Raw genomic sequence first — 23391 nt, forward strand, 5'->3', positions numbered from 1 at the left:
CACATGACACAGCATCCAAATGGTGTGGCGCTGCATGGGTGTCATTGTTGTGCACGAGGGCTCCAATGGCATCTGGTGCGTGGCCTAAAAAGAACGCACCATTCGGTTTCTGTGTCCTCTGTGTGCAGCAGAAAGGGGCGGTATCTTGGCATTCCTTTCGCCTCATCTGTATCCCCCCTTAGTCTCCTTTTGTCTGGATATTCATATTTTTCTTTCCTTTTAAAGGGATGGAGAAAGAAAAAGTATGAGCACTGAAAGGTAGGTACTGATACACATGTACATAAACACTTGTGAATCACCTTAGCACTCGGATTTGCTTAAGTAAAAATACAGTGTGCCCTTTGTTTACGCAGGGTATCTGTTCCGGACTTTCCCACGTAAAACAAAAATGCTATGCTCGAGCCCCATTCTCCCCACGCGGCTTTCAGCGTGTGCTGAAAGCCGCGTAAAGCATGCCCACGTAAGACGCGGGTGCACTGTACTGTCAAGTTTTTTCTTGGTGCTAGAAACATAGTACAGAACTGGTGCATATGAATCAAACACACTTCCTTTCAAGCAGTGTAGAGCTTGTACTACACAGAATTTCTGACATGACTTTCTGTTGCTGCTATCCAGCTGTTTGTTTTTCTCATCAGTGGAACAGATCATTGCTTACAACTAGTTTTGTAATGGCAAATACTGTCACTCCTATAAATAATTTGTTTTATATTTGCTTCAACAATGAGAGGAAAAATAGATTTTGATTCTATATATTTATGTAATTCCAGCATAAATGAATATATCTCTTACTATCTCAGCATTCTACTAAAAGACCATCCTTTCTTGAAGATTAGCGATGTCAAATAAAATGGTCATTACATTTGCAAGAAAACACTGTAAAAATAGCTAAATATTTTGGGTTGGATTCAGCATAAGCATTCTGTAAGCACAACTGCTTCTAAAGAGTAGAAGGGCTTCTCCCATACAGAGGAGTCTTCGGATTCAATTGTGCATTTCTGCTGACTGAATAGATTGCATAGTTTTTATGATTCCTCCACTTTCTCTGCAATAGTCTCTGTCCTTCTCAGCTGTTCTAAACAGCTGGGGGAGGTGATGCTGTGAGCTCCAGGAAAAAGGAAAAATCAGCAAAAATTGCCTCTCCTTCTTGCTGTCCAGAGACTCTGAGTGGAATTCTGGAGAAGGAATGCTTAAATGTTTAAACTTTTATAAAACAAAGTCCTGGGAATAATATTTGAGCAGGATAAGTAGGTGTGTTTTTAAAGACAGCAATTAAAAAAAGAGCATAGTGGATTGAATCAAGATTCGGGCCTGAAACAGACGGTAGGCAGGGGCTACTTTTGGCTGCTCCAGGGGTGTGGCATTTAGACATTGCACATCCCCGGAACACCCAAAAGCCGCCCCAGGGCCACCCAAGACAGCCCAAAACTGGCTCAAAAGTAGAGGATCTTTTTCACTCCTTTCTACAGTCCATTTGGGACCGCAGCAGGAGGCGTCCTCAGGGCCATGGCGTGTGTTTGCCGCAGCTTCTGGACACTCCTTCCTGCCCATCTGTTTTGTTCCCAAGTTAGTCATACTTCAGCCCCATTGCAACCAGCTTAAAAAAAGTTGTCATAACGACAGTCCACTGATATCTGTGGGAAGCAAATAAGACTAACAGAGTCTGGCTCCAGCCTGAAATCTTTTCCCACAACCAGTGTTGTGCACAGCTGATGCTGGGCTGCTTCATTGGTTCCTAAGCATTCCTTTCATTTGATTTTCTACAACAAACCCTATTGTGAGTGTTTATGTGAATTATTGTTCTCTGTTGTATAATGAGATTATTTTTATGTCAAAGTGAAACTGACACAGGGGGGTGTTGAGGGTTAAATCTTTAATATTGCTCTCAAAATATCAGTGGAACATATTAATAGAAAAAATATTTGCTTCCTTGCTATATAGGAGGCCAGAACACTATTAATCATTGCTGCTGCTATGATGATTGCAACCTGGATTATTTCTTTTTGGTACCTAGGACTTTTAATGAAATAAGTACAGAAGAACAATACAAGTTGTGTAAAGAACTGTGCAGTGACCTTGCTCAAGATTTGAAAAAGGAAGGACTTAAAGTAGGTAATTTTGTGATAAAATATATAATTCCTTATGCTGATTAGCACTCAGGCTTTCTGTGTCCTTTGACATAGTATTTCTCTTAAGAAGTACTTTTATTTGCTTTCCTCCATGGTAATAAGAATTATTTAGGCAAGAATGTTTTTAACCTGAAGTTAAATGTTTCAGAAAATCAATTTCTGAAGTAATTTACTATCTGTTATAGTTAGGGTTGACATACTGCCGGACCTCCAAACCGGGAAAAATGTAGGACAAAATTTTCACATGTAGGACACACAAAATGTGTCCTACATTTCCCCTCGCGATCGCGGCGGGGAGCGGAGGCCAAGCGGCGAGGGAAAGCCTCCACTTAAGGAGGCTTTCCCTCCCCGCCTGGGCCCCGGGCCTCACCGCGATCAGAGGCCAGGATCAGGGCTTCGCCTCCTTCTTGGCACCCACAGGGACCAGGAAGGAGGCGAGGAGACCGCCAGCCATCGCCGGGGCTTTGCCTCCTTCTTGGCCCCCGCAGGGACCAGGAAGGAGGCGAGGAGACCGCCGGCCATCGCCAGGGCCTTGCTTTGTTCCTGGCCCCCGCAGGGACCAGGAAGGAGGCTGCAGGGAGGCGGGGAGGTTGGCGTGACTGCGCCCAAGAGGCGCCGCCTCCCTGCAGCCTCCTCCACCGCAGGCCTCGCATCCCTCCTCTTCCTCCGCGCAGCCATGCGCGGTGGAGGAGGAGGAGGACAGCGAGGCCCCAAGGGTTACCTAGCAACCCCGCTGCAACTGGGCTTTCCCCGGTTTTTGACAGCACCCGTGCCGGGACCGAGCAGGTGCCGCCAAAACCGGGAAAAACCCGGTTGCAGCCGGGTTATGGCAACCCTAGTTATAGTAAAAGTTGTTAATTAGCAAAAGAAGCAATGGTAATGGATTGCCTTTGGTCTTACTCTAGCCAGGCATAAAATGATCAGACATTTAAATGATATAACATTATTCCTTCTCACCTGCTTCATAATAGATGTAGCCTAAAGAAGACTTTGTAATTTAATAGAGAGTGGTATATTTGGTACTTTACTAGACCATGCATACTGAACTTCACCTATATTATCTAATCTTGACATTTATGGAAACAGAAGGCAAGAGACCTAGGAATATATGGAATAATTCAAGCCACAATAATATATTTAGCTATCCTTGTTCATTTGTTTAGAGAGGACTAGCTTGGTATAGTACTTTGAGTGTTGGATCAGGACTGTGGGAGACAAGGATCTGAATCCTTGCTCAGCCATGGAAACCCATAAGGTAAATCATATTCTCTCAGACTTAAAGAAAGGTAGTGGTTAACTTCCTCTAGATATATCTTGCCAAACCCTGGAATAGAGTTGAATTTGACATGAAGGCACATAACAATGACGTTTGTTTGTTTAGACTTTCTGGACTACCCTATCAACACATGAAGGAAGTAACAATTACAAATGCACAATCAAAAACAATTTTAAATTAAATGAACAAATGAGGGGCACGGCTTGGGAGAGCACATTGGAGGCCAAACTGATGCTAGTACTTAGATTTCATTAGTTGAAACTGATCCCATAAATCTGTAAAAGAGAATCCATTGGACACCTCTAGACACTGTAATAATACAAATTCAGATCTGTTTAAAGGTGTGATTTTTGTGTTCAAAGTTCCTAGCAAACTTGTCAAAACAGGCCTCTGGGGACATTCATATGTCATTCTCTGCAGTAGGTGTTAACAGTTCACTTGCCATCTAGTAAAGATATGTCTGGTGGGTACTTGAGGATATAATTTCACTGCTTTTACTATGTGATGCATGTTAATAATGTACTCTGAGGCATAATCTGGTTGGCCTCTCATCAAGTCTTTCACCACTTTCACTCCAGTCATCATCTGGCCTGTTTCATTGCCTAGAACACAGTGGAAATTAATTGAACAACCTGAATTATTCACTCTTGAGAGGGCACACTCACACTTTTGTTTTGGCAGGTGCTGGAGCCCCACTAGGCTGAGAGCTTCAGTAACCAGACTGCCCATTACCTGCCATATGGGATGGGCCTGGCAGGAAAGTTGGCATTCATCTAACTCTGACCTCCAGCCCCATCTTATCATATGTCCTCATGCCTAAAATGACCTGAACCCTTTCCTCCTTGATGTACTGAGGTGAATTCCATAATTTGCCATTTATAAGTCTACCATGTGTTACTCAAAAGAAAGTTACAAGAGTTCTTGGATTTGGATTTATTGACAATAAAACTGTTCTTCACTTGGTTGATGCATTACAAATAATAGGCAGAAAAATACAAGATCACAACCATCTCTGTTCTCTAACTGGCATGCTGCAACTAGATTAAGACAGAATATCAGTACTGCCTCCCCAGATGACTATCATAGAATGTCTAGATATATAAATTCCCATCAAACCAACATAAAATATGGATACAAATTCAGTACATCTCAAAGTATTACATGTACAAATTCAGAGTAGTCGCACTGAAATCTCACCAAAAGATATGGCTGTATTATAGTCCCTGGTGAAATCTCTCACATATAATATGCTCTCTCCTCCTTTCCTCAGCAACCCCACCTCTTGGTGTGACCCATACTCTCTACGTCAGGGAAATAGCCATATACTTACATCTCACAGGCTTGTAACACAGCTAGTCATCTCACTCAACCCCATACATTGGACAAAATCATGTATCTACAGATGCAGTTAAAGTGACAGAGTTATGTTGTTGTGCCTGTGTCTCTGAATCCAACCCTCCCAAGCAGCATTATTGCAAGGGTACCACAACTGTAAATGTGAATGTCAATATTTATAGTGTTATTAAGTCTGGCTTATGGCATCATAAATACTGAATAGGATGACAGCATTTTCAGCTCAGTTCAGTTCATGGTAGTACCCTTTGTCTCACTGGATTTGCCAGGCTTGTTAAGCTCCATTCAGGCCACTGAGAAACAGAGAGGGCCAGATGGAACTACTATCTCCTCCTACATTCACTTTTCTCCTCAATAGCAGTCAGAATCTAAATTTATTCTGTTATCCATTTGGAAGAATGTTTCAGTGGTTCTGTACTTAGAGCTCTAAGGAGTATGTAATAGCCCTTCAACTCACCTACCCCCAGATGTTATTTTTCAGTTTAGTTCATAACAGTGTGCCATACTGTTTATCTCTGTTTGCTTATTTGTTGTTTTCAAGAGCTGTTTTTTTTAACTGATTCTAATTTTTTTAACTGATCCTATCATGAATGATATTTTAAACTTTAAATTTCTTATATTTCTTAGCTAAGGCGCAGGACAGACTGCCCAAAAAGGGCGGCCTGCCGGCGGCCTAATTTCTTCCAGAGGGAAGCCACAGCTGGGTTCTTTTTGCATTGAAGGTGCAATGTAACGAGTGTGCCACTGGCGTACTTGTTATGTAAGCACTGCACAGTGATATGTGAATGCTGCGCGGTGTTTATGTAACAATGGTGGCGCCTGTGTACACGGGGCGCCGCCATTGTTACAGTGCTGTACCGTGTTAGGGTTAGGGACCGTGCAGTAGCTGCGCAGTCCCTAACCCTAAAATCGGCACCAGCACGGCACTTTTGCGCAGTCTGTACCGCGTTTCTTTAATGTATTGTTAATTGCCTTGAATACCAAATTGAGAAAAAGATAAGATATAAATAACAACAACAACTGCCTTCCCAGTCATTTGCCAATTAAAATCTGTCATCAGCATCCATTAATGCAGTTGGTAGTAATGTGATAAATGAAGGATAATCTTGAATGTGAACAGAGCCAAAATTGTGTAGAGTTGTTTACAATGACCGGGACACCTTGAATTGTATTCAGAGCAGAAATGGTTGGTTTAAACCATGGTATAAACCAAATGACCTTTTAAAAAACCCAACATTCCTGGTTTGTTTAATTGATTATTCATACTCTGTGTGTACTTTTTTTTAGTCTGGCTATTATTACTATTTTCCAGCCTGTTAACTGGATTAAACATTATCTGTTTGAAATTAAACATTTTTAACTTCAACTGTTTATTGACAGTTGTTCATTATTAGACCAATAACCAGTGTCAGTTGCTTCTTTTTAATCATTTTGTTTTGGTGTAGTCCTACATATTAATACAAAACAGACATACACAAAAAATCTGGTTTAAAAAAATGGTTTTGGTTTTTAAAAAACAAATAAAAAAACCACCCTTTTTCCTACCCTATTCAGACCATGATAAGAAATTAATTTAAGAGCATACATTATGCATTTAGATCCATTTGAAGTGATTTATTATTTTAATAGGCTAGAACTGTAACTTTAAAGTTGAAGAATATAAACTTTGAAGTGAAGACAAGAGCTACTACAGTATTGTCTACCATTTCTACTGAAGAAGAAATATTTGCTGTTGCTAAAGATTTGCTTGGATCGGAAATGGAGAATGTGGCCCCACAACCTTTACGGCTACGTTTGATGGGTAAATATTTTATCAGTTGCATTGTTTTTAGCTTGTTATAACTCATTTTACTTAATTTTTTTTTTAAAAAAATGAATGAACATACATTTTGAAAGATATGTTCTGGAAAGCTCTGAGAATTAATATTGTCCTAATAAGAATTGCTACCATAATTTCATTAAATTAAAAAGCCCTTCAAAAGCATTTGCATTTTTTTTTGTAATTGTTTAGTTTTCTGCATGTGAAATATCAGAGACTCTTTAAGTATGAACAATCCCCTCCCTAGTGGGGTAGACCTAAATTTCACTATGTGAAATGGACTTGCCCACAGTTGCTTCTAGTAGTCATTGCTCCTGAGAATGTTAAACAGATGATCAGAACACCCACTTGAATGGGTAGGCCAGCTGGAAGGTAGCTGAGGCAGAACTGGTGATCCTTCCCCAACCGGCCGGCACCTTCTATGAAGCCCCTGCAAATAGCTTATCCAGTTCACCAAATTCCTCTGAATCTGCCCATAATTTTTGGGAAGCTGTTATGTAGAAACGAGCATAAATCTGTTGCGTGCATCTAAATTTGGATCTAACCCAAAGGCTTTTGCTTATTTGTTGTTTTCAATAGCTATGTTTTTAAACTGGTTTTAATGTCTTATTAGTGACGTAGTGCTTATAGGTTTGGGATTACATACATGCATGCCTGTATTTGGATATTATGCAAGGAGCTATTTGCTACCTCCTCATGCAGTATCCAAAAATATTCCCCAAGGCAGCTGACACCCTCAGGCACATTGTTACAACAATTTACTGGCCAGGAGGGGGAGCTGACCAATCACTGCCTCTCCTAATTGCAGTTCTGTAGCCAGGGAAGAGAAAAAGGTCACCCACCATCTGGAAGAGAGACCTTGTTTCTTCCTCCCTGGCTGCAGAAGTGCCAGGGATGGCTGGTCACCTCCCTCCCCCCCCCCCAGCAGATGGCCCGGTCAACACCTGGGGTTGTGGGAGAGGGCACAAAGTTGGACATGCAGAGCATTATCATCTGTATGCTTTCATCTAGGATCTCAGCACATGTGTACAAGGGAATTCCATGCAGGATTTCATTTTTCAGAATCTGAGCTTTTACTTAAAAGAAATGAATGGAGGTCTCATGACTTTGGAGATGCAACTTAAAGACCCCAGGCAACATGAAGGGGAAAATTCAAGAATTTAAGATGCTGTGTGGCTATTTATATATTGTTCATGGGTTTTAATCACAATACCTTTCTCTTTCACTATGTCTTGTTAGTCAGCCCTTCCTTGAAATGAAACTGCCAAACCACAAACATGCAAATGCTACTTTTAGCACAAAGCATGCTAGCTTATTTTTTGCTACATAAAACTTTTTTTGGCAGCAGAGGAGCATGGGTGTTTTGAGTTCCAAGTTCAGTTTTATAAATATTACCACACTTTACAATCTGTGGTCTGTAAATGTCAGTTTAGCAGCAGAGAAGGAGCCGAGCATCCTGACTTCGGGTGGCTCCGCCCATTGGCTCCTGGTAGGCAGGTAGGAAACAAAGAACAAAAGGAATGACCGGGCCCTGGCCCCCTCGCCCTTGCGGGCGGAGCTACCCAGGAACCCCAGTCTGCTTCCTGCCTCGCACCTGGTAGGACGTTTCTCTCATCCAGCTACGGATTTTTCTCAGCTCACCGCTCCCCAGACCTGCCTGGCTCCCTCCTTCTCTCTCTTTCCCAAGCCTCTCCCTCTTCCTTCCCTCTAAAAAAAAAAAAGCACCTCTTTCTCCTGCTCCCGGCTTTGCTTCTCTGCCTCCTCCCTCTCCCTCCCCCCCCGCGGGAGACATGGCTTCCGACGGGGAGACCAGAGCCACAGGGGAGCTCGCTTCCACTCTGCCCGGGCCAGCCCCGGCTTTGCCGGCTGCTCGCCGAGCGGCATCTCCATTGGCGCCCCTGGAAGTGGAAGCGCGACCACAGCGGCCGGAGGAAGGCCTCCCTTCCGCTGTCGGCTCAAGGGACCCCCAGACGACCCAGGAGTGGTCAGAAGAGGGAGAGCCCTTACTTTCCAACGCCGGCGAGGACGTGAGTAACTCTTCCCCGCCGCCACAGATATTGAGGTGGTTCAGGGCCTTCCTGGAGCAGGAAGCTCCCTCCACCACCGGGGCACCCCAGGGAGGGAACCAATGCTCAGGCTCGCGCTACTGTGAGGCCAGCATGCCAACCTGGGGGACCGCCGCGTTCCCGGGGGGGGTCCGCTACTAATGTGGCCAGGGCCCATGCTCCCACAGACCTTTCCGGTGGGGTGGGGGATGGCGCCGGGTTTCCCCCAGACCAACGCTCCCCTCGCTCCAGGGACTCATGGCGGCCGCCATGTTGGGCGAACCTCACCCCGCCCACTTCCGGAAGACCCGGAAGTGCCCCGGCGGCACCACGCGGCTGCTCATGGGCGCCGCCATCTTGGCCATGCGGCCGCCCATGGGCACCGCCATCTTGGCCAACCAGGGGCCAGCGGCCACCGCGAACACGCGGCGGCGGGGCCGGGCGAAGCTGCGCGGGGCGGCGGCAACACCGCGGGGGTCGAGGACATCCCCCCCGCCACCGGCGAGCCTCAGGTCAGGGGCCAGGCCAGGGAGCGACAGGGACGCAAAGCGTCCAGGAAACGGAGCTCCCCTGCAGGGGGTTTGGACACTAGCGAGCCCTCCTCCAGTCAGACCCCTCTAAACCAAGCTGTCAACCACGGCTCAGAGGGAGAGGACGAAGGGGCTTCAGGCTCCTCCTCTGATTCAGAGCGCTCCTTCCTCCCACCAACCAAGCGCCCCCGGCACCATAGGGCTTCTAGCCGTAAACGCCCCCGCACCACGCTGTCCTCCGAGGACGAAATCTCGGAGGACTCTCCCAACCCCTCAGCCTCGGAGGCAGAGGAGGGCGAACTGTCGCAGGATGAAGGAGAGCCCAAGACAGACCCGCAATTGTCCTCGCGCCTGTTTAAACAGGAGGACTATGTGCCACTTATTAAAAAGACAACTAAGACCCTAGGCATCACCCTACCCATGGGACAAACCGATCCCTCTCCCGATTCAGACCTCCCTAAGATGAGCGAGGAGTTATTCCCAGTGTCGGTCTCTCCGGTCCAACACATTCCCTGCCCGCTTAACATCATGCAGATTATTAGAGACGAGTGGGCGAAGCCAGCCTCCGCCAGGGCCAACCACGGCATCACCCGCAAGTACTACGTACTGCAGCCGGCCGTCATGGACAGACTCAGGGTCCCATCCGTCGATGCCCCGGTGTCGGCGCTCGTCTCATCAGCCGTTTTCACTAGAGACGGGGAGGACACTCTCAGAAATCCCGAGGACCGTAGGGCCGAAGGGGCGCTTAAGAAGGCCCATGAGGCCCTATCCATCGCCATCAGGGCCGCGACCACCGTATCCATGGTGATGCGGGCCAGCCTCCAATGGTCCCGCCAGCTGTTGGACCTTCTGCCCAGCCCAGACACCAGGGTTAAGCAAACTGTTAACAAAATTGCCAGAGCGGCAGCCTTCGCAGCCGACGGCACCCTTGACACCGTCCAGCAGTGCGCTCGAGCCCAGGCGGCAGCTGTGGCAGTCCGCAGACAGTTCTGGCTTAAGAACTGGAACGTGGATTCCAGGTCCAAGCAGAACCTGGCCTTTACCCCGTTCCTTGGCTCCAAGTTATTTGGAGAATCCCTAGAGCCAGTGCTAGTAGAGGGGAAGGACAAGAAAAAAGCTCTTCCCACTTCCAAGAAAAGGGACGATAAGAGGCAGTATAGGGGCCGCTCTTCCTTTCGCTCCAACCAATCATCCTACCCCTCTTCCTCCAATTCCTTTCGAGCCAGGGAGCCCAGGCCCAACAGGTCGCAGTGGGGAGATTCAAAGTTTAACAAACAGGCAAAACCTTCCTTCCCCTCCAAGGAGGGAGCGGGGTCCAAACAACCCCGCAAGAATAATTCACAATGACGGCGTTCCTCCAATAGGAGGCAGGCTGCAGGGATTTGGCCACATTTGGGAGACATCCACCTCAGACAAATGGGTCCTGGATACCATCCGTCAGGGCTACAGGATAATATTCCGTCGCACGCCTCCCGACAAGTTTATACCGTCTCCCAGATCAGCCGACCCCAACAAACACCGCCTCCTACTGGATGCCATCGAGCGCCTACTGCACATCAAGGCCATCGAACCTGTCCCGAGACAAGAGAGGGGACTAGGATGCTACTCCACCTTCTTCCTTGTTCTCAAGAAAAACGGATCCTGGAGAGCCATCTTGAACCTCAGAAGGGTCAACCGATTCGTCCTAAAGAAAAAATTCAGAATGGAGACCCTCAAGTCCATCTTAGACAGTCTCCAGCCGGAGGACTACCTCTCCTCGCTAGACCTACAAGATGCCTACCTTCATATTTTGATTCACCCGTCCTCAAGGAGGTTCCTCAGATTCAGATATGGCAAGCGTCATTACCAGTACAGAGCCCTCCCCTTTGGGCTAGCCTCTTCCCCCAGGGTGTTCACCAAGATCATGGTAGCACTGGTAGCCCTCTGGAGAACCCAGCGGTTACACGTCTACCCCTACCTCGACGACCTTCTCATCCGGTCACCTTCCAGACTCCAGGGCACTCAGGACATCAATCACATCCTCAAGTCCCTCCAGGATCACGGCTTCCTCCTGAATCTGGAGAAGAGCTCGTTGACCCCAGGTCAGCAGATTCACCATCTGGGGGCCATAATAGACACACAGGCGGGGACTGTACGCCTACCTCCAGACCGCATCCAGTCCATACAGAGCGCCATCTTGAAGGCCCTGGAGACCGCGCGCCCCAGTCTCCAGCTCTTGGCCCACCTCCAGGGCCTCATGATCACAGCCATACAGTGCCTTCCCTGGGCAAGATTTCACTCCAGACCCCTGCAATGGCTCCTTCTCCCTCACCAGCGGGCCATTACCCTCAGGAGGCACAAGACGATACACCTCTCCAGCGAAGTGAGGCAGTCGTTTCGCTGGTGGATGTCCAAGGCAGTCCACCGAGGCCGCCAAATTTGGAGACCCCCGAGTGTCCAGGTCACCACGGATGCCAGCCTCCGGGGCTGGGGGGCAGTATGCGGCACACAGCTAGCCCAGGGCAAATGGAGCCCAGAAGAGCGGACACACAGCATCAATTGGCTGGAACTCCGGGCAATTCGGCTTTCTCTTCTCGCCTTCAGTCAGACAATCCACTAGAGGTCTGTCCTGGTCAGGACAGACAACACCACAGCCAAGGCCCATGTCAACCGTCAAGGGGGAACCAGGTCCAGGTCCCTGATGAGCGAGGCTCGATCCCTTCTAACGTGGGCAGAGGCCAACCTCTTAGCTCTGGAGGCCGAGCACCTTCAAGGATCCCTAAACTCAAAAGCCGACTGGCTGAGCAGAATAGACATCGACCAGGGAGAGTGGAGTCTCCACCCTCAGACCTTCCAGATCATCACGGACAGACTCGGCCAACCCATACTGGACCTGTTCGCCTCCCCCGCCAATGCCAAGACTCCCAGGTTTCTCTCAAGGTTCCGGACGGAAGGGGCCGAAGGGATGGACGCCCTCAACTGCCACTGGCCTCCGGGCCTCCTCTACGCCTTCCCGCCGACTCCGCTGCTCACGAAGCTCCTAGCCAGGATACGCAGGACCAACGCGCAGGTCATCCTCGTGGCTTCAGCGTGGCCGCGGCGGCCCTGGTTCTCAGAGATTCTCGCCATGGCAACTCAAGGGTTCGCCCTTCCACTCAGGCCGGATCTCCTCGCGCAAGGGCAGATCCATCACCCAGACCCAGCCTGGCTACGGCTTCACGCCTGGAAATTGAACGCCGCATGCTGAACGGATACGGCTACTCCCCGGAAGTGGTTGACTCCATTCTCGCTTCGAGACGCCAATCTACAAATAGAATCTACGAGTACACCTTCAGGACATTCAGGAGGTGGTGCAAGGTCAAGAACAAGGACTTCATCAAGATCTCTGTCCCGACACTACTCCAGTTCTTGCAGGATGGCTTCCTCCAGGGCCTGCGGCCCAACACCGTCAAGAGACAAGTGGCAGCCATCACCTCCATTCTGCCCCATGACGACGCAGCCAGGATATCCCGACACCCCCATATCCGCAGGCTGCTCAAGGGGGTCGCCAACAAGGCGCCCCCAACGAAGCATCGATTCCCGTCCTGGGACCTACATAAAGTCCTCAAGGCCTTGACCATCCCGCCTTTCGAGCCACTGAGGGAGGTACCCCTCAAGTTCCTGACCCTCAAGACACTGTTACTGACGGCACTCACGTCAGCAAGGCGCGTGTCCGAAATTGGTGCCCTATCCGTCCGCAAAGAATTGTGCATCATCAGGCCTGACTCTATTCTCCTCAGACCTGACCCAACCTTTATCCCTAAAGTCAACTCGGTCTTCCACACCGCCCAGGACATCGTCCTCCCGTCCTTCTGCCCCCGGCCCAAGGAAGACCTTGAAAAGTGCTGGCATACTCTCGATGTTCGCAGAGCCATAAAAATCTACCTGAAGAGAACAGCCACTTTCAGGAGATCGGAGTCGCTATTTGTATCCTTTCGACCTAACTCCAAGGGCAAGAAGGTGTCACGCCCTACCTTAGCAAGGTGGATCAAACAGTGTATCGTCCAGTGCTACAAGTCACTCAAACTACAACCACCAACGGACATCACCGCTCACTCGACGAGAAGTGCGGCTACCTCCGCGGCCCTGACCACCAACGCTCCGTTGGCTGAAATCTGCAGAGCGGCCACTTGGAAGTCTCCGTCGACCTTCACCAGACACTATAAACTTGACCTCTTCCAGTCAGCGGAGGCGGCCTTTGGCCGGAGGGTGTTGCAACATGTGCTATCAGATCCGCCCTCCGCGCCAGTCAGCCCTCCCTAGTATCTAGCCTGCTTTTCTAAATCCCGAAGTCAGGATGCTCGGCTCCTTCTCTGCTGCTAAATGGAACGTTGGACTTACCTGAGAGACGTCCCTTTACAGCAGAGAAGGTACGAGCATCCTCCCCACCCTGCTCTGCCTACTGGCGCGGGTGGGCGGTTTTAGTTTTCAAGACCACTTTTATACTTGTGTCTCGGCTTAAAATCGACTGGGGTTCCTGGGTAGCTCCGCCCGCAAGGGCGAGGGGGCCAGGGCCCGGTCATTCCTTTTGTTCTTTGTTTCCTACCTGCCTACCAGGAGCCAATGGGCGGAGCCACCTGAAGTCAGGATGCTCGTACCTTCTCTGCTGTAAAGGGACGTCTCTCAGGTAAGTCCAACGTTCCATTTTTTTAAAAGTAAGTATAAGGTGTATATGCATGCACAATTGTATGAAATTTGTGGTTGATGTGCTGTTATGTTTTATAAGCAGCAAAATTCATAATGCATGGAAACTTATTCACACTTAGGCTCTGTTGAAACTGGTCTGAAAAGTTTGTAATGACTAGCATACATTTCATTAGTTTCAGCAGAGACTAAATGCAAGTTCTGGATCAATTTCAGTCCTTGGAATAGCATGTACAGTTGTCTCTCCGTATCCACAGATTCAACCATCCATGGCTTGAATATACTTTTTTAAAAAATCCAAAAAGTAAACTTTGATTTTGTTGTTGATATAAGAGATGGCATTTCACTATTCCACTGTTCACTTGAGCATCCACGGATTTTGGTATCTACAGCAGTCCTGGATCCAAACTCCAGCGTATACCAAGGACCTACTGTAGGTCCTAGAGTTTCATAATCAATTTTATTCAAATGATCTATTTTCATGTAGCAGTTTAGATTACTAAATTCAGGTACCTAAATTTAGTTGATTTTGATACATTTTAATTCTGTTGCCTTTCAATTTTATGTAACTTGTTTGTCATCTTCAGGTGTACGGGTATCAGGTTTTCTAACTGAAGATGAAAAGAAATATCAACAAAAGAGCATTGTTAATTTCTTAGAGCCAGGAAAACAAGTCAGTGCTTCTAAGCTCTTTTCAAGAAAATCTGTGGAGGAAAATTTTCCAAGACCGCCTGATAGAGAAAGTTTTTTCAATAAAAAACGAGCTACAAGACAACAAGATATGGCATCAGTCACATCATCAGTAGATCAAGCAAAGTATAATGAATGCCAGTTCTTCATTTGCCCAGTTTGCTTTGAAGAGCATCAAGATAGCAGTTTAGAGGCATTTAATAGGCACATTGATAAGTGCCTTAGTGGAACATCAGGAAAAGATGATGCAAAAAGTATGAATAACAGCAAAGCATGGGAGAATACAAGTGATCTGTCATTATACAGCAAGAAGAAAGACTGTCAGAAAGATAATGCAAGTAACCAAGGGACTGAAGTACAGGCAAATTATGTAGTGGATTATGCTACCAATACTAGCATGGATATTTGTTCTATAGTGCAAAATAATGAACACAATAATGAGAGCAGGTGTATCATTTCTAGTGACCGCGCATCTGGTATGCACGAAAAGCAGGATTTAACATCTGAAGTCTCATCAGTGGAAAAAAGAGAATATTTTGAAGAACCCAAATGTACAGAAATCAAGTTGCCATGTTTTTCTTACATGAGTGACAACAAGATTTTAGTGTGTCCAGTCTGCAACTTAGAACAAAAAACAAAAGACCTTGCATTGTTTAATAGGCATGTGGATATCTGCTTAAACAAAGGCATCATTAAGCAGCTGACTGAAAATTCCAGTAGTGCTGGTAGGTATTTAGTTTATCAGACATTAATTTTTGTTTTGTTTTAAAGATATATTTTGAAGATCCTTGGAAATATAGTTTAGCAGTTGAATTTATTTGAAGCCTGCCTAAATAAGATGGCTGTTTCCCATTTTGTGAAGCAACTGTTTAGTTTTCTCTTCAGAAATGTTATGGAATTTTGGGATTTGTAGTTTGAGAGGTATTCAGTCTGGTCTGTTGGAGAGCTCTGTAGCCACAGCAAACCACAAATCCCAACCTTGTATAGGATAAAGCCATGACAATTAAAGCAGTGTCAAATTGCATTAATTCTTCAGTATGGCAGCAGCCCTAGATGAACTAGGATATGAATGTACAGGTAATATGGAAAACAAAAGTAGCCAGCTCTCTATTTTGATTAGATTGTATAGAAGTTCTAGCATGAATTCTTCCTACCTCTAATAAATCAATACTCATGTATTAGCATGTCAGCTGTACTTATCCAAGTAATCCTTAAAAAGTCTAGTGAATCACCCACTAAATGCAGAGTTGAGCATATCTTGGCTTATCTGGACTTTCAATGTTCTCACATTTACCATATTTTCCAGCGTATAAGGCGACTCTTGAAGTCTGCCTTATGCGCCGGAATTATACCCCAGAGACAGGCGAATGGCATAGCCTCCTCCCTGTCTCTGGGGTCCTTTCTGGGTCCTCTCCTAGCCAGCTGGCACTCGCACCGGCTGGAGGGGGCCTCTCTGGAGGCCTGAGAGAGGATCTGCGGCAGCTGGGCTCTCGCTGCCATTTTTTTCAAAAAGCGGCAGGGAAGCGGCTCCAGAGCTGGCCGGGCCGAGGCAAAGAGCTGGCCCCTTACTTCTCCGCACCGCTGCCGCCAGGGATCCTCCGATCCTCCAGCAGCTTCAGAAGTCCTCCGCGGAAGCTGCTGGAGGAGCGGAGAATCCCGGCTGGCGGCGGCGGCTTCCACAGAGGACTTTTGAAGCTGCTGGAGGATCGGAGGATCCCTGGCGGCAGCGGCGCAGAGAAGTAAGGGGCCGGCTCTTTGCCTTGGCCCGGCCGTCTCTGGAGCCGCTTTCCCGCCGCCTTTTGAAAAAAAATGGCGGCAAGAGCCCAGCCGCCAAGGATCCTCTCTCAGGTCTCCAGAGAGGCCCCCTCCAGCTGGCCCGAGACCCCCTGAGGGCAGGCCAAGGATGCTGCCGGTGGACGACGTGGAGGGTCGTCTTATACCCCCGTCACCTTATACGCCGGAAAATACAGTATTCTCATTTTATTAAATGAAGTACTAGTGGTACATCTTGAGGAATACAAGCGCAGCTCTAGAACTTGTATATGTTATGAATAATTCATAACATATGAAATTTAATCTTGTATACAGCAAACTGAATAATATGAATACCATCGAGTACTGCTGGTATTAATGTAGTATATTTCATTTTCTCTACACATAATTTCCTGAATCATGGAAGTAGATCAGTGAAAGAAAGATATGGTTTAATGTAGCTTATATTTTGTATGTACAGTTTATAATATAACCATTAATGATATCATTAAAGTATAGAACATTTTTAAAAATGTATCCCAAATATTGCTTTAAATAGTTTTTAGATCTGGAAGTTCTACACTATATATATTGCCAACTGTATCACCAACAAACAGATATGAAAGATGACAAAGGAGGAGATTGGGCATGGTACAAAGGACTCCTGTACTGCCTTCCTCTCCAAAACTAGGATTAGAATGAGGTAGCCCTGTCCTCATCAGGACAGAGAGATCTGTTACCATCGCTATTCTCGAGCACAAGCATCCCATAATTTGTTTGGGAGCATAATTAGTTAAATATACTCAGGCATCTTGAACATCTAGTTTCAGATTTGCTTGAGTCTCAGATTACAGTTCTATTGTGTGCTTCCTGTGCACTCGCTTACTACACCCACCTTCATACCTGAACTGCTTGTAGCCAGTCAGTTGGCTTGGCCTCTTTGGAACTGTGCTCTCAGTGAGACCTTATTCCATTTGTTCTCTTGTTCCCAAACTGGCTGCAGAGCTTTAACTGCAATCTTAACTGGGGTAAAAAACAGACATATTCCTGAAAATCACCAGTTGAGCAACAACTTGGGAAGGGGGCACATGTTCCCAATCCTTCATATGGAGAAGGGAGTTGAACTGGGAAATGGTGAGAAATGTCATACTGAAGGAGTTGGGGTAATGGCTAGTGGGAAGAGGGAGCAAAGCTGAAATGCATGCAGAAACACAAACTAATGAATTGTCACTTTCCATGTTTTGTGAGGTCCCACCATATATAATTATAATCCTCACATAATACATTCTACATTTCAATTTAAACATTGGATTTTTTCACATTTTTCCAGGAACTTTGGACAGAGAGCAACATAGTACAGCTTCCACAATAGGAACAAAACGGTAGGTTGTAAGCTAAATAACTTTCATTTGAGCATTTAGAATGTGTCATTTAGAATAGGGCATTCACTGCCACGGCTCCTAAATTGTGGAATGATCTACTGTAAGAGATCCGTCTTATTACCACCTTAGATGCCTTTAAGAAGGCACTTAAAACGGATCCCTTCCAGCGGGCTTATCCACCGGATTCTATATAAGAGATCATGACTAAATGCTCCACTTGTGATTACAATTGTTTGATTATCCGATGACTCTGCCATTTTATAGAACTAATAGAAATGTTTGTATTTCAGTATTAGTATTTTATTGATTATATTTTGTATTTGTATTGTATTATTTTACCGATCTAATGCCGCTTTGATCCATAGGAGAGGCGGGAAATATAAATTAAAACAATTATTATTATTATTATTATTATTATTAACTATTCTATTAATCTAGCTGCTTAATTTAATTAGTGATTTCTTTTTCCATTTCAGAGCTGGAAAAATACTTCAACAGTCAACATCCAAAAAAGCCAAATCAACCAATTCCAAGTGCACCATAGAATCATTTTTCAAATGAGTATAGCATATTTTAAAGAAAACATTTTGATCGCTTTTACAGTACTATAGTGTGACTGTAAAACATTTTGCTCAAGCTATTTTCATTGTTTATGTATTTTATACATGATTTTGCACTAATCAAAAGACTATTTTGCCCTCAGACAGTTGCCTTGCAGTAACATTTTGAAGAATGAAGATGTACTGATTTGAAGAAAGAATGAAGAATGAAAATGCACTGTAGTCAGCAGCTCCCAATATATCTTGTTAGTAGTGGTTGTCAGTTTCATTACTCATGGATATGTTAGAAAAGTGAAATGATTACACTTTCATTTGGTAATGAACAGATGCACTTCATAAAGGATATGATGTTAATATGAGTTTTTGATAATCTGATCAGTAAAGCCAAGATTTAAAACTGCTTATCTTCTACTGTGCTATATAAAAATTATTGCAGAAAGTGATGGTACTTTGTAGTCATGCAGTACACTTAGCACAGTAAACACTGACATTTAAGAGTCTCATCTGTATGCAACCACAAACACACATGCACACCCAGCAGATAAAATCCTAACTTGTTAATGTACAGAGAAAATTTGCTTTCTTGTGTATAACTTGTCAGCATTTAATGTACCACACTGACTGGACTAAATTAATATAAAGCAGATAAATAAACTTTATCCTGCTTTTCTACCTCAAATGCAGGCAAACTGATACACTTTTACTTCTAGGCTGTTTTATTTTAATTGAATACAGCTTTTGTTTTGTTTCGTTACGTTTTGTTAATGCCCTGTTAGCACTTACCATCATCCCAAACCCACTAGAAAAGACCTGTGGTTTTTTTGCCTGTACCTTTTATGTTATGTGGCTTTGTAGAAAACCATTTTCAGTAGTTAGCCAAAAATGTGTTTCGCCTTCCCAGAATGGCTGATCATGTTAAAGAAGCAATTTATTTATAGAATTAGATCCCCTGACTGCAGTAAGACTATTCTGGTGTAAACAAATTCAGTATACGAAAATCAAGTTAGGAAATTGTATAATGAAATAAGCCTTGTCTGTGTGCAGCTTATTATGATTACGTCAGTATTCTAAATAATGCATTCCTTAATGGTTGGTTAGGATCAGGGGCATGTAACTTATATGTGAATTTTACCCATCATATTTTAAAGAATATTAAGAAAGCAGTTTGCATGTCTAAATATTAATATATTTTTGTCTTTACATAAATTATGTATGTATTTTAAATTTAAATTGCAATGTAATATAATGTCCAAAGCAGTTTTTATCAAGCTTCATTTCCATAATTGTGAATCTCACTGTGATGCAAAATAATAATAAGCTTCGTAGAATATTTGTATGCTATTAAAAATGCACTTTTATTTTTCTGAATTTGCAGTAAAAGTTTCTTTTAGATTTCCTACCTGGTCAGTCTGTCCCATAGCCTGACCAGTTCATCCTTGTGGAATAGGTATAGTTGTGGTTGCAAATTGCTCTGAAATCATCATCCATTATTTGTCAGCTCCACCTCCACCTTGCCATTAGGTCTCCTTATTTCAAAGAATACTAGGAATGAAAAGAAAAAGCACCTTAAAAACTAACCAACTTATTTCAGGGCAAGTTGCCAAGGACTACAGCCCACTTCTTTTGTTGTAAACTCCCAGGCCAATCAAGCAGGCCCACCCTAAAGATCAACTTGACACGTTTATAGCTATACGATAGCTTTGTTTTTAAGCACTCACATGGTAACCACAGGTGAGAAATCAAGCAAGCGTGATGTAGTGGTTTCAGTATCAGATTAGGAACCTGGGAAACCAGGGTTCAAATTCCTGCTCAACCATGGAAATCCACTGGGTGATCTGGAATAAACCACATTTTCAGCTTCAGAGGAAGACAAAGGCAAAACCCCCTCTGAACAAATCTTGCTAGGAAAATCCTGTAGTGGGGTTGTCATAAGCTGGAAATGGCGTAAAGGCACATACCTAAAAAAATGAAAAAACCCATCCCCAAACCCTCTGAAATACTTTTCATACTGAATGTGTCCTGTATTAGGCAGTAATGTTTGAAAGAAACATTACCCTTGTTCTTTTTTTTTTTAAACTTATAGTAAATTAAATATTGAGTAAAAAGGGAGGAGGGAGGCTGCCTAACCCCCTTCTCTTGACTTGTTTTTCCAGTCAATCTTTTTCTTCCAGGAGCTGATCTTAAACAGAAAAAAAGGCTAACTTTAGGCATGAAGCACATCCTCTTTTGCTTGTAACCTCCCACTGCTTTTTCATTAAACATGGAAGAAACTGAAAGGCACTTGTGTATCCATAACATCTTACAAACACATTTTTTTTTCTGGGACAACTGATTAAATATCTAAAACTCTGAAAAATGAGCTGCATCCTGGATAGTACTTGGAAATCTTACCTCTATTTTTCATATATGTTCCACATTCTCATTCATATTTACTTTCACACTGAGTCACCTTTTCCAGTGTTTGTTTAGAGGGTGTAAAATTAGCACAAATACGATAGGAAAATGTTTTAAATCATAATCCTCATGAATGATGGAACAGTGTAGTCATGTATTTGGACTGAGTCTTACGGCATGATGATAACGATAGCTGCATTTTATTCCCTTCTTCAGCTGGGAGAAGGCCCTATAGTAGTTTCCAAATTTCAGAACCAAGATGGCCCTTGTATTCTGTCTCATTTCTTCGTTTTAGTTACTGTGTGAGTCACATGGCACTTGGCAGTCAGTGTCAGTCACCTAATGAGAGAAGACAGTTGAGTGCTATCTCCAGTCCACAGCATTCTGTAGAAAACAACAAGGAAATGTGTGACAGATTATGACTGTTACGGGCTTTGAAAGTGCCAGTCACCTGGGAAAGATCCAAAAGAGTCCCTGTCTCAGGGGTTAGGCATCCACTCCATTTTCACAGCATCCAAAAACTTGCAGTTCAGGATTGTGCATACTGGTCAGGATGCCTGGAACTAGCCTGAATGCTTGATGTCAGTCTAAAATGGGTGGGCAAAGTGTGGACAGCATGTAGCCACCAGGGCTCAAAACTGTTTTGTTCCAAATGCCCAAAAGTGATCTCTAGTGGGTGTGTGGAGCATTTTCACACTTCTGGACCTCCCCAAACCCTAGCCCCAGCAATCATTTTTTTTCAAAAAGATAATTTGGTTCAAAATATCTATGACCCATAGAGGGTGTTTGGGGGCAATCTTTTGGCAGGTACAGGTGCAGCCAAGGTCTCCTGGAGGGCTAATACAACCTTTTAGTCATCCATGATTGCATCCTTCTGGATCTCATTACTTCCACCCTCTCCCACAACTGTGTACAGTGGACCCTTGTTATACGCTGGGGTTTGGTTCCAAGATCCCCCGTGTATAACAAAATCCGTGTATGCTAAATCCCATTAAATATAATGGCATAGCAAAATGGTGTCCCTTATAAAAAATGGAAAATCGAGGTAAATTTATACTGTTTTGGAACATTTTCAAACCGTGTATGCTTAAATCCGTGTATAAAAAATCCGTGTATAAGAAGGGCCGACTGTATATGTATACTGTATATGTTTTATATCTGAGCTTTTATTATCACTGTACGTGTCCAAAGAAGTGGGTTTATATCCACAAAAGTTCATGCAAAAATGAAAACCAGTTAGTCTTAAAGGTGCTGCTACATTCCTCCCCCCTCCTCCTTTTTATGCCACAAGAGACTAACACTACTTCTTTGAAAATTGCTCATCTTCCACAGTTGCCCATTGCTGATCTAAGACATTGAGAAATACGTGCTACATATGTGAACCAAAAATGCCACTGGGATGTGCAATTAGTAACTTAATGACTTAATAGTAACTTAATAGTCAATGGCTGATCCATGGAGACCCCTCCCCCTTTTTTGCCATTGTCCACCTAGTTCCAGCATAGGGCTCTTTCTTTTCCATGTTGAAGCCTTTGCAAATAGGTATCTTTATATCCATTTACTTTAATAGGCTTCCTGTTGTTGTTAGTTGTTTTCAAGTCCGCTTAGATTTATAGCAACCTTATAAATGAGAGACCTCCGAGTTAACAACAACAACAACAACAACAACAATAATAATAATAATAATAATATTTATATACCACCTTTCCAAAGGATCAAGGCGGTTTACAAAATTGCATACCCTTATCAACAGCCCTGCTCAAGGTCTTGCAGACTCAGGGCTGTGGCTTCCCTGGTTTCATCTATCCATCCATCTGGAATGTGGTCCTCCTCTTTTCCTACTCGCCACCTTAACAAGCATTATTATCTTTTCTAGCAAGTCATGTCTTCTCATGATATGGCCAAAGTACGGCAGCTTTAATTTAATCATCTTGCCTTCTAGGGAGAGCTCAGACCTGATTTGTTCTAGGATCCACTGGATTGTCTTTTTAGCAGCCCACAGTATCTGTAGATCTCTTCTCCAGCACTCTGTCTCAAATGAGTTGATTTTCTTCCTACTTTCACAACCATAATAGAGATGGGGAATGCTACGGCATGGACCATCTTAACTTTTACACTCAACTCTCATGTCTAGTTCCTTCATATCTGCTGTTCCATTGGGTTTAGGTAAGTCGATTCTGCATAACAATTCCTTTGGAAAAACAGGATTATATTCCATTTTGCACTTGGCTCCTTGTGCTTCCACAGCAATCCATCAGGACTATCTGTAGACGCACTTGAGTAAGAAATGACACTTGTACGACATTACAGGCTTTTTCCTCTCACTATTTTCTGCCAGGTACTTCTGTCATGTCATGTCTGGAATACATGTCCTTATCTAAAACTTCCAAGGGTATAGGCATTGTTTGTCTAATGCAGAAAATATTCTGGCACTTTAAAGGCAAACAAGATTATTTGACATAGCTTTTTGTGAATTCCAGCTCCCTCGCATCCAGTGAAGTGGGCCTGGGATTTAGTTATGGGAGTTAAATAAGGGATTTCTTCCCCCTATAAGAATACTGACTCACAGACACTGTGAATTTTTCCTTTAGATTGCAACTCTAAAAATTTGAAGATGAGAAAATTTCCATTTTGTGAAGCAGAACTGATATGTGGGGGTCCTCTCATTTTGGCCCTCTCCCATAGCTACAGCTTTGGCTTCAGGCTACAAAGGCTTATACCAAATAAAATAAGAGACATAGCCATGCTAGTCTGGAATATCAGTATGCAAAGGGATCGTATAGCAAATGTGAGACTAAGGCT

The 23391-nt window shown here is 44.5% G+C and overlaps 2 protein-coding genes across 6 annotated transcripts in view; both read left to right on the forward strand.

Moving 5' to 3' along the window:
* POLK (DNA polymerase kappa) overlaps window positions 1–19563 on the forward strand; it is a 56166-nt gene extending 36603 nt beyond the window's left edge. For all 5 annotated transcript variants that reach the window (XM_042453197.1, XM_042453196.1, XM_042453198.1 and 2 more), the window contains 6 exons: window positions 226–258; window positions 2012–2105; window positions 6385–6556; window positions 14399–15226; window positions 17584–17635; window positions 18112–19563. In XM_042453197.1, coding sequence (XP_042309131.1) covers window positions 226–258; window positions 2012–2105; window positions 6385–6556; window positions 14399–15226; window positions 17584–17635; window positions 18112–18196 — 1264 coding nt within the window. In that variant the 3' untranslated portion in view covers window positions 18197–19563. The remainder of the gene's footprint in view (window positions 1–225; window positions 259–2011; window positions 2106–6384; window positions 6557–14398; window positions 15227–17583; window positions 17636–18111) is intronic.
* On the forward strand, window positions 10295–13562 carry LOC121923083. Its single transcript, XM_042453194.1, has one exon. The coding sequence runs from the start codon at window positions 10566–10568 to the stop codon at window positions 13428–13430; it is 2865 nt and encodes a 954-aa protein (XP_042309128.1). The 5' UTR covers window positions 10295–10565; the 3' UTR covers window positions 13431–13562.
* Window positions 19564–23391: the final 3828 nt, after the last annotated feature.

This window comes from Sceloporus undulatus, chromosome 2 (genome assembly GCF_019175285.1).
Source record: "Sceloporus undulatus isolate JIND9_A2432 ecotype Alabama chromosome 2, SceUnd_v1.1, whole genome shotgun sequence".
In the NCBI taxonomy this organism is placed as follows: domain Eukaryota; kingdom Metazoa; phylum Chordata; class Lepidosauria; order Squamata; family Phrynosomatidae; genus Sceloporus; species Sceloporus undulatus.

Coding starts and splice junctions, on each gene's coding strand:
- LOC121923083 (XM_042453194.1), top strand. CDS start 10,566: ATGGGTCCTGGATACCATCCGTCAGGGCTACAGGATAATATTCCGTCG.